Consider the following 11641-nt stretch of genomic DNA (forward strand, 5'->3'; position numbering starts at 1 on the left):
TACGTGCATGTGACTCCATTTTCTGGAAACACTCCTAACGGTTATTTTTTTGTGTCAGATACTATGACAAACGTGTCATGTCAGGCAGAAAACAGGCAAATCCATGTTCCTAAAATAAAGAACACTTCTTCCTTCTTCATCCATAAAAGTAAAGATGATTTAAGCCTTGTTAAGAACATTAACCTTACAGTCATAAATACTACTCCTATCTGCATAATTTTTATTCAGTACTGATACTGCGCATCGAAATTTTCTGACAGTATTTAAACTAAATTACCAGCAGGCATTTAAGTAACATAGTGTAAAGAAGTAAACGATGTTACTCATTCCAACTGTTCAACTACATTTTAACATGTTTGAAGGAGTGCTCATTTTCTGAAATGAAATTACTCACATGTTTTCCTTCCAGCAATTCTACACACATTTCATTCCTGTTATTACCAGTATTAGATACCACTGGATGAATACAAGTATAATCCCGGCTAGAAAGAATTGTCATGGGGACACTGGAATACGCTGTTCTCTTCAACTCTCTGGTGATCTGGGATATTTGCTTGTGTGTTCGTGTTCCAAAAAATATTTTGGGAATGAAAGGCTGATCTCCATTTTCTTTCTTCTTCCTATTACTAGCATCTTTATCAGTTTCTTTTCCAGAAGAACATGAACACTCAGTGCAAGGGCCAGAAGACTGCAACCCAAGACAAAAAAAAAAGATTAACAAAATCCCACTGTAAGATGAACATGCTAAATCTGCTTATGGTCTATTTAGAAAATGCCTTCTAGGATAGTTCAAGTTAGTTTGTTAAATGACCAAGTTGGCCTATCAAACTGCAGAAAGTTTAAAAATGTTAAAGCATAGACACCATGTCCTCATGCCTGAAAAATCTTTAAAAACTTCTGGCAGTCACTAGATACAAATTTAACATAAACCAATTGCAGAAAGAGTTATTATTCCAGTTAAGTATGTACACATGCAAATAAACTTCTTGTTTTTGAGCTTCACCATAAGGACACTCCTGTTACAGAACAAGAAGTGTCCAGCACCTTCAGCGAAGACAACCTTGGGACCAGATACCCGAATTAAAATACTGAGAACATTTTTTCCTTAAAGCAAACAGAAGAAATCTAGACAGTTTAATGAAATCTGTTTGCAGATATAACAGACGAAGTCATACAGTCTCCATTAGAAACACATTTGCCATGCCATTATGTCAAAGGTCATCTAGTAAGTACGAGAATTAAAGACACATAGGGAATAATTCTAAACAGAACCTAATCCTGTAAAATATTTGTTAAAAGTAATTTTTTTCTTCCTGAGAAGCACTCTCTCTCATAACGTAAAGTACTGGGATGACTGTCATGAAATTGTAAAAATTAGTGTGAAAAGACTCACAGAAAAGAAATAACTCATGAGTAATCATGTCCGCACACACCTCTCATAAAAAATAATGAATTCTTCTAGTGTAAAAGAGTTTTTATCTGGTTTTCAGGTGATAGTGCAAGTAACAACATGTAGTTGCCCACTCAAATACTCCTCTTTCCCCTTTTAATTGTAATCAGTAAGATTATCCATTATAAACAAATGCCAAATCATGCTGTGTGTTACACCACAACTCTGGGGATCAAGCTGTCTTTTAGCCTCCACTCTGAGGAAAAGCAAGTTCGTATTACCCTTAGTCTCTCTCAGCCTTGTCTACCATTAAATATTACAATACATGATAGAACGCATGTAAATGTAACCCTTCTGGAGCTGTCACTCACTGGGATAAAAGGTTCACTGATGTGCCAAGTAAACAGGCCCTCAAAGCAGATAAAGTTACATCCATGCTGGAATTGTTACATTCCCCTCTCAGGTTGCCAGTAACAGCAGATTTCATTACGGTGTGCTGCCACATTAAATAGCCAGTTCCAAATATCCTGCCTTCTATATTGAATAATTACTTATTCACTGAAAGGATAAAAAGACGAGTTATGAATGGGGCTCTTGTCAACAGTGAAGCAGGAAACAGCTGACATATGGTATATGTTACATATGTGGCAATACCCAACTGTGTTTGTACTCAAACAGAAAACTGCAATGCAAATTGTACCTTGATATTTCTACCTACATGCTATTTTGCTCTTTGAAATAATGAAAACACTGCTAGCATGCTAACAATTAATGTTACTGAAGCAGTTACTGTGTAGGGCCTTTAAGGACATGCTCTTCTTTTGATTTTAATTCAAGTCAGACCATGTTTTCAGAATTAAAAGAAATACACAGAATTCCACGTGATACCATACCTCTAATACACCACTGCTATTGCTAAGCCTGACATTTAGTTTGCCAAATAAAAGTAACAGAAAATTATTAGGACGAATCAGGCAGCTATTTTGCAAAAGTTTTTCTAACAAAAGCAAAATGCAGTTCAAATAAATATGTATATAAACATGAACTGAAAGCTCTTCTATGATGGGTTTTAAAAAAAACAACCAAAAAAACCCAGATGCATTTCATTTTTATTACAAGAATTAAGTGTTCTTATGTGTAAGGCTTCTAAATTACAGTGTTTTACAGGTGGCCTTTAAAATTTTTCTTAAAAGGTTTGAAATTGGTATAATATTGGCTTTAAGCAGCACTTTAGCCCATGCTCCAAATGTTACCTTTCACTTTGCAAAACAAATTCTATTTAAAAAAAAAAAAAAAAAAAATCAACATTGCGAAAGTTGTAAACTCAGACTCATTTATAGTAACTAGTAAGAGTATAAATAAACACCTGAAAGCCACAAACATGTATGTAAATATGTAAATAAATAAATATGTAAATAAATAAAACCTTTTTAGAAGGTGCTTTAGAACGAAGAAAATCTTTCAGAAACTGGTTAAAACAGTTTAAAAGTTGAGTTCTCACTGCTATTTGCACATTATTCAAGTGTGTCAATTTGCACTTTTTTACGCTTTAGAAAACGGTTTAGCCATCTTTAAATTTTATTGAAACCAAACTATTTTAACTCTATATTTCTACAAAAAGAATTTACTGTCGATATCACACACCGAAATCTAACGCGATGTTACTCTCCCATTACTACAGCAAAACGAAAGAAAATACTCTCCAGCTGAACAAAGTTGTAACTCCAACATGGCAGCTTCCATAGCAGTGTTGCCTCATCAAGTACAAATTTTTAGAGTCACAACAAAGAGATGCTGGTTAAATTAGAATAAAATTAGAAAAAGTTTCCATTTATTTATGAAAGAATTGGGAGTGGGGAGCAGGGTATAAACATATAAAATATAAAAGTATTAAGAAGACAGAAAACTATAACACCCTCTGGCTTCAGAACTAAACCTATTTTCAGCTGTTTGTATCTGGGATATAGATTTTCATTTGGGAGAGGGAGTGGTGGGCGGGAAGATACTTCTCTACTTTCCGCAGTTTCATCAGAAACATCCAGTAACAGATGCTGTTAGAGATCAGACACCAGACTGTATGGACCTTAGGCTAATCTAACTTGGTTTTACTTTTGTCAGGGGCTAGATAAAACAGCCTATCACATCAATATTTATACACCAAAAACGTGGAAGTCTGATTTAAAAAGGAATAATCAAGTCCACCAACCTGTGCTACGTGTAAAATAGAGCTAAACAAACACTGAGGCTATGATCTTTGAAACACAAAGAGGTAAGAGGAGTTCTTCATATCTTCATCTACATTTCCTGGTTACAAAGCCATCTGAATGATACAGCAGTGAATACCTCTTGTGTGAAATATCACACAAGCACAATCTAGTAAGATATCAGCAGTGACATTACCAGAGCTTTTCAGCTATTCCTTTATAAGCTCTCAAAAAGCACAGTATTCTGCTGGTGCTGCAGCCTCTTGACTGAAGTACACAAAGCAGCTGTTTATCCTCTCACAGTAACCAGCAGGTGAACCCAGATCAATATTTATCACAGGCTTTCACAGATCACTGCTAACCAAGCAAACGTTTTAATTAAGCTGGAACTTGCTTCAAAGAGCTCATTCAAAATGTCAATCAGCAGAAAAAGGATCAGATACGGTGTCAGGTGAGAGCATGTAATACAAATCCACAACTTTCTTCATCCCATCGTGGTAAATTAGCCTATTCTGAAGTCCAGACCCTGATTGTAACAGGCTGCCAGTCTCCTGGAATGTGTAACAGAAGTCACTCAAACTCCATTGTGAAGGTTGTAAGCAATATGTTAAACTGCAATGGGTAGCACATTAAGACAGATTCTTTTCACAGCTGTTTTTTGATACCCCAAGTGTTTGTTACACTACTCTCCATTTACTGTTTACTTTTTTTACCTGGTATAAATGGGGATTCCTTAACCCAGCTGCCCCAGTTTCTCAGACCGTATGCTTTGACAGAAGTAATCAAGAGAGTACCGTAAAGGTATAATTTCTCATCTAAACTCACACTAGAACTGCCCTCTCTTGCAAAGATTAACAGCAGAAGGACAGAAATGGATTCCCAGGCTGTGGACTGAAAGCAGCTAAGAACAGTCAGTCACCTCAGGCAGAAGATCTTCACCCACTGGGATCTACAGGTGTTCGTCTGATGCAGCAGCACTGGCAGTGCCTCTCATGTTCTTACAACCAACCCATTCTCTCTCTCGGGCTATAAAAAGGGCTTGACAAGAAACTAAATTTGCTTTAAGTACAGGACTGACTACAGTAAAACACAAGTTATACAAATCAGGATTATTTCATTGATTAAGAAAATATTTTTATTGCACTATTGTATCATCCTAAATATATAGTCCATTATGGTAAGTGCTGAACATCACCTCAGCTGACTTTGTTTCATAAGCTACACTAGAAAAGTAACCTAACAGCCTATGCTGTGATGCTCTTCATGTCTTAATGTAGTTAAGCCACAGAACTACTAATGATAAACAGGGCCTTACTTTCTGCAATTGTTTCTTGACAATTGTTTCAGCTCTCAGTCTGCTGAAGTTCACTGTAGGTAAATAATACCTTATTATTTCATTCTTAAAAATAATTTATTTTTCTTTTATGTCTTCTTAGGTTATTTCTCTCTAAAGAAGTATTGAACAGAACAGTGTTTGAGCTTTGAATAGTATACTGCACTGTCTATTTGCAAACTCAGACCCATGGAGAGCATGTTATAACACAAACAGGTACAGTTCAGGTACTGTTACAAAAATTAAGAGTTTTCTTAGAAAATCAGACTATGATTCAGTATTTTATACATTAGTTGATCTATACTAAAAGTTTTCAGTTAACTTCACTAAATGAAATTTCTAGAAGTTGTAAATAAAGTTTTTCAGATACCCACACCAAAGTACCATAGCATATTTTACAATAAATGAAGGTCTTTTGATTTGAAAATCAACAGCACACTCTGCTGGCCTTTGTACTTCAAACCAGCACTTGAAGTTCAGTGGCACAAAGCGTTTCAAACCCTACTCAAAAATCTACAGAGCTTCCCAAAACTGGCAAAATTTAGTTCCCATCAAATGACCTAGAACACAGATTCACTTTTGTCAAGGAAAGGTTTAACTCCCAGTGTCTTAAAGTAATACCAAAGCTTTTGGCTTCCTTTGTTTTCATAAATGTATAGTATACTGGAAAAGAGCTCTTGAAGTTAAAACACACACTGATTAAAATGGAACCTAATTTCGGACATACAAAGAGCCAAGTGCTGTTGTAAGATGTGGAAAGAGAAATTTCCAAACATGCATAAAACCCCTTGTACTTAGAAGCCGAGTTACTTACAGATGGGTATTACCATAAAGCAACATAAAGAAGAAATATATATTGGAAAGAATATTCTTTGCCTTTTGAAAGAAGAAAGTAAATTTCTGTACTCATGAAACAAAGACCAAACCTCATTCCTGTCTTCTATTTGTATCAAACATACAATTTCATGATCTCATGGCATGCTCCTGTATTTTAATATAGACAAGAACTATTCTGCCACAGCCTTTGATAAGCACTCAAAGGAACTACATTACTAATGTCATCTGGCACCTGACATCTCTCTACTGCCTCAGATTTCCTCGATTGGTATTGCTTCAATGAACTTTTATGTACCAATAAGATTCAATAAGATTCAAATACCAAGAAATGCAGAAAATGCTTAGCGGAAAGCTGTAGAAACTACTTTCTGCTATGGAAAGTGGTAATTAAAAAAAAAACAAACCACCACCAAACGAAAAACCAAATTCAAAAGGTAACTCTATCACAGTTAACACACAGGTTTTTCTTCTGAACCATGTGCAGTATTTATTACTCATTTTTTGTTATAATATATTGTAATGACCAGCTCCAACTTTCTCCAGCTTAAAGGCACATAGGTTAATATTAAATGCTGTCTTTTATTTACTACATATGCCACAAAATAACGAACAGCAAGTTGAAGGAAATCTACACTCCTGATGTCACTCAATTTCTATGGTCCTAGTTTCAAGTGTTTCCACAATATCATAAATCTACTAAAAATTGGAATATAACAAACAGATTTACAGCTGCTTTACAATTGCTGTCACATATTGAAAGTTCACAGGCAGAATTGCTGGGCCAGATTCTGCGCTACCGGGGAGCCATGATGTAAAAGAGTTCAACCCACTGTTTAGAAGAACAACTTTCACAGAAATAATGTACGCTTTGCAAACCACATTTGTTAGACAGCACCATTAGGAGCAAAATCCACTGCAGTTCTCACTAGCAATAGTGACAAAGTTCACTATTACTCTAAAGCAACTCACATACTTGGGAACCTTCTCATTAGGCTGTAATGCAGTCAGAGGTACAGTGTTTTCTGAAACTATATTAACAAGCTATATTTCACACATAATCTCTTTACAGTAGATTTTTTTAAACTGCTCTTGAACTAACAGTCCTGATATAAACAAAATTACTGTATTACTTACTGTTTTGGGAGAAAAAGTGGTGGGTTTTACACTTCTTTCAGAGTGAACAATCAGCTCTCCATTTTTTCTCTGATTATAAACTTCTAAAGCATCAACAAGCTGTACTCCTTTTGTAACACAATGACGTTTTCTAACCTGTTGGGGAAAAAAAAGTACTGTGTTCAAACACACTGGGCAGAAGTATGTGCTTACACTGGCAGTCAGTGATTTTGTTTCAACTGTTCTCCACTGAGTCTGTTTCAGTAACACGGTGCATCCCTAATATTTTTTAACAGTTTAACCAAATCTAAGCCACACAACAGTTTGGGAAAAGCTATAAAGTCTTAATTAAAAAACTCAGTAACAATAACAACAACAAAATCTGTAATTACTACTGAGCTTTTCTTCTTTAATTCTCCACTGTAACAAAACTGATAGAAATAATACTATATTGATATAAGCAGAACTTCCATGACTAAAACAAGAAATAAGCCATACTGATCTGAAAACCTAAACAAAAGCAACCATCTGAGCAATACTCCAGAGCAGATAAAAGCTGTTTACAGTGCACATCTGAATACAAGTACTAAGTCATGTGACTGACACAGACGAAAACATTACAGAAATGTTGCACTCCACATAGTAGGCCAGAGATAGCTACATTTGACAGGATAAAATAAACCAAAACTTGAATACATTCACAGCATTATTTGAGTTTCTAGTAAGTATTTGCAACAGCAGTTTCAATTCTAGAATCTCACACTTTGACTTAATAGTGCAGATCAACTGGGGATAAATAAGTTTTGGGGATATTAAGTGTTTAAATATGCAAAATATAATTATTGCAAATAAACTTTGCTCACCTGCTGCTCAGTTTCTAAAGGACGAATCCTTTTCCTGTCTACTTGAAAATCATCATTCTCATTGTCACGTAGCGATAACCTTTTTTTGGCAGACAATTTTGAAGCTAGTGTTTCATTTTCCCTACATTCTGTAATGAAAAATAAAATAAAAGGAATGTCCAATTCTAGGAATGCATTAAATAAGGGCAACATTTTAAAAATAGAATTTAGTATAAATACACGATATAGGAGATGGCATTAGACATCCTTAGGCGCATTAACCACCATTCCACACAGATTTCCACACAGGGCAGAATCATGTACTACTCTGCTATTATGACAGCAAAAAAAGTCCCTGACTTGAAAGCAAAAAACTTGACATCACTGGCTACATATTTGACTTCCAGGACAGATTTTTAGCCACCTGGGTATGAAGTTACCTGTGGTTGTTAGTGGGCTTCCAGGTTTTACAGAACTTCCTGTTTCACAATTAGTAATAGAACAAGAAGCACCATGATTCACACTCGTTGCCGCCTCATTGCTCTTACACTGGGAGTGACATGTGCAGCGACACAGCGGTGAGGTCTCTGGCTTTCTGTCTTCCTTTTCACATGACGATGTAAGCAATGGTTTCTCTAAAGGACATAGTCATTTGTCTTCCATTGAACACTACTCAAGACTATACATGAGAAAAAGACTTTCAAAACAGTTAAGATGACAGCTTTTCCTTAGGCACCAGTTTTAAACTTTGTGTCTACAAAGTCTGAGCAAGCAATCATCACCCTTTGACAAACTGCAGTGCAAAGAACTGTAACAACTTGCAGAAATGAAAAACTCTCTTACAATTCAATCTACATAACTACAATACACAATTATATTCTTTCAAAGTTCCAACAGCCATATAATTCCCTTATGATACCATATCAAAATCCATACTGGCCGCTTCTGTTTTATGTTGCCAATAAGGCAATATGTATAATGGTGGACAAAGAGCTGCTTAGATTCCTGAAACCAGGAATGTTTAAAGGATGACAACCAACAATTTATTATAATATATTTTGGCAATAAAAATTAGGCAAAGAGATACTAAGACAACTTACCATACTGAGACTGCTGCCATGATAGTGCAGAACAAAGTAATGCCAAGCTTTTACCACTTCCTGTAGGGCTCTCCAACAAACAGTGCTGCCTGTTATTTAAACCCTTAAGAATCTTCAAGGAGAGTAACAAGAACAAAACCAGAATTAATAGAAAACCAAACAAAGTGGAGGTCTTTAGCCAAACTAGAAACTACTTCTAAAAACAGATCAGGACACCTGCTGTCTTGTAAAAAAAAACCAAAACAACCCACCAAGAAATGAAAATCAGAAACACACCACCACCCCCCATCACCCTTAATAATAACAACAGGTCAGGAAGCCTTAGATGTATTTCTCTCGAGAGGAACATGCCTCATTAGCCATGCTTGGAGGTTCACTTAGAGGGGACACTGAAATACTTTTTTTTTAGCTGCTAACTGAAATACCTGATGGGGCTGGCTCCCATCCTTTAGCCTTAAAGAACCAGATCATTGAAAACATCTGTCAGAAAACCAAACCAGTTGTCCCACAGTTTAAAAATGGTTAAAACCATTTTAAAATGTTTAAATGTAAGGTGTAATAATTCATTCTTAAAAACGCCAAAAAGTGAAATCTTCGTGAAATATTATGATCTGCTTACAACAGATGTTTTACTAAATCATTCCCTCCTCATGTGGAGGGAATTTGCAAACATACTGTCCTGGGTTCAGCTGGGCTTAAACCACGACACTTCTATAAAATACCTATTACAGTATATTTAGTTAAACAGTCATACATAAGACATAACTTATTTCTTAGCATAAATATTCATGGGCCAGGTATCATTGTACAGCACAGAGAACAGTAAGTTATGTTACATTACATTCTCAGGATACTGGAGGCTCTGAATTTCATGTGTTTGTTTACTAAATGCTGGTAGATATCAGAAAACATAAGCTATTAGTTTAGCAAATGTTAATATAACTTCTACTTACAGCATTCATCATAGCAAGTTGTGAAGGGTAAGCCTTACAAGGGAACATGATCTTCACTCCCCCAATAGTATATTCTGACACATCAGAAGACATTGCCACTTTTTCCTCCAGTTTACTTCAGGTTTATAACTGCAATAAAAAAATAGTACTAACAAGTCAACACCAACAACCAGACAAAGCCTGAAACAACATATGGCACCAAAAAAAACCAAGCAGAAACTGTTAACCCGGTAAGGGGGCTGAGCAGTTCAGGATTTTACCAGAACCGGCATATAAGGATTCATACTACACGCTGTCAGTTCAGACGCGCTCCTTGTTACACACGAGAGCAATTTGCCACCATCTGATGAGTAACATTAGCAATTCAAATAAGAGCATGATCCACTGTGCACCTCCTTTCAGATTCTCTCAGACTGAATATTGTTGGGATAAGATGCCAAATCCTTGGGGGAAAAGCATTTTAAGATATTTAATAACTGAAACCAGCTAACTTTTCAATTCAGCAGGTCCATTAGCTTGAACTCCAAGACATTGCAACTACAAAGATACAGCTGACAATAGCAGCTTGTACTGTTCATTTTATAGCACTGAGAAATTAAAGCTGCACACTGGACTTCCAAAATGAGAAATTTAAAAACTAACACTTTTCTTCCACAACTAATACAATAATTATTCAGGGGAAAATGAGGTGTCATTGACTTTGCTATTCTCTGAGCACTATCCAGCATTTCTCTCTGGATAATGGAATAAAGTCAGTTTCTCTATTATCCTAAGACATTTTAATTATTGAATAAAAAATACTGAAGAGGCACAGATGGCTTTAAAAAAATGAGTACTTTTTTAAAAATAACACAAGTTTTTTTCTTTCAGGTTTGCAGCATCTACAATATAAAAGACAGATTTTAAAATGGCAGATTCCCTGTGACAACTTAACTCACTAACCTGTGCCCTCATCCGACTTTTAATGAGTAAACATATACAGCAAATACCAGTGTATGGCATGATGCAGCTTCATCATCTCAACAGGAAACAGAAATCCTAGCAAAAAGAGACTGCTAGCACGAGTTTATAACCTACCCCTCCTTCCAAAAAATGTAACTGTACCCAGCAAAAGGCTTTTTCCCCCTAACGCATTCGGGGGGAGAGTGAGGGGGTGTGTACGCTTAAAGGAGCACTGCTTCGAATTGAGCTTTGCCCAAGTGAAAAGCAAGCCCCCGTCGGGGCGGTGGGAACGATTCAGCACCGAAGCGGGCAGGAGGCAGAGACGGTCCGAGACACCGGGAAGGAGGAGGGACCTTTTTTCCCGGTCTGCGCCTTTGAGCGTACCGGGCCCACTCCCCAGGGAAACCCCGACACCGCCTTGACCCTCCTCTAGATCCGGTCCTGGGGAGGATTTTTCTCCATCTCTGCGGCCGAGCGGAGGGAGCGCTGAGGAGGTGCTGTCATCCTCCCTTGCATGTGGCCCTGCCCCAGCCTACAGAGCAGCACCTGGGCGTTTCCTTCATCGTGTTTAAGAGGTAAAGGCCCCCAGAGAGCCGGTTCCCCCATTCCCGCGGGAGCCCGGTCCCCTCACAGCCGCGCCGCGTCCCGCCAAAAGCGCCGCGGGGCCGCTCACCTCAGGCGACAGCAACGGCTTCCCCGTCCGTCCTTCCCGCCTCCACCCCGGCGCCAATCAGCTGACAGGAAAGAGCCCTGCGCCGCCAGTCAGCAAACAGCAGACTGAGCCGCTCCCTCCTTCCGCCTCTGTGCTACAAGAACCAATCACGGAACGCCTCATTGGCTTCAGGTTGTAGTCGTTGCTGGGCAACCACGCGTTCACCGCGGGGGAACTGTACCGCAAAATAATCCTTCGTTATTATAAATCACCGG

At 37.5% G+C, this 11641-nt stretch overlaps 1 protein-coding gene across 2 annotated transcripts in view; it reads right to left on the reverse strand.

Annotated features, from left to right (window-relative positions):
- Positions 1–11621, reverse strand: part of BRIP1 (BRCA1 interacting protein C-terminal helicase 1) — a 61362-nt gene extending 49741 nt beyond the window's left edge. Inside the window, exons 1-7 of one of the 2 annotated variants that reach the window (XM_030472588.1) lie at positions 11388–11621; positions 9773–9901; positions 8820–8931; positions 8160–8354; positions 7741–7868; positions 6899–7033; positions 395–688 (exon numbers count right to left, since the gene is read on the reverse strand). In XM_030472588.1, the coding sequence (XP_030328448.1) occupies positions 395–688; positions 6899–7033; positions 7741–7868; positions 8160–8354; positions 8820–8931; positions 9773–9865 (957 nt within the window). In that variant the 5' untranslated portion in view covers positions 9866–9901; positions 11388–11621. Of the gene's footprint in view, positions 1–394; positions 689–6898; positions 7034–7740; positions 7869–8159; positions 8355–8819; positions 8932–9772; positions 9902–9999; positions 10550–11387 lie in introns of those variants that run through there. The other variant, XM_030472589.1, reaches the window with a different exon arrangement.
- Positions 11622–11641: the final 20 nt, after the last annotated feature.

Source organism: Strigops habroptila, assembly GCF_004027225.2.
Source record: "Strigops habroptila isolate Jane chromosome 13 unlocalized genomic scaffold, bStrHab1.2.pri S16, whole genome shotgun sequence".
Taxonomy (NCBI): Eukaryota; Metazoa; Chordata; class Aves; order Psittaciformes; family Psittacidae; genus Strigops; species Strigops habroptila.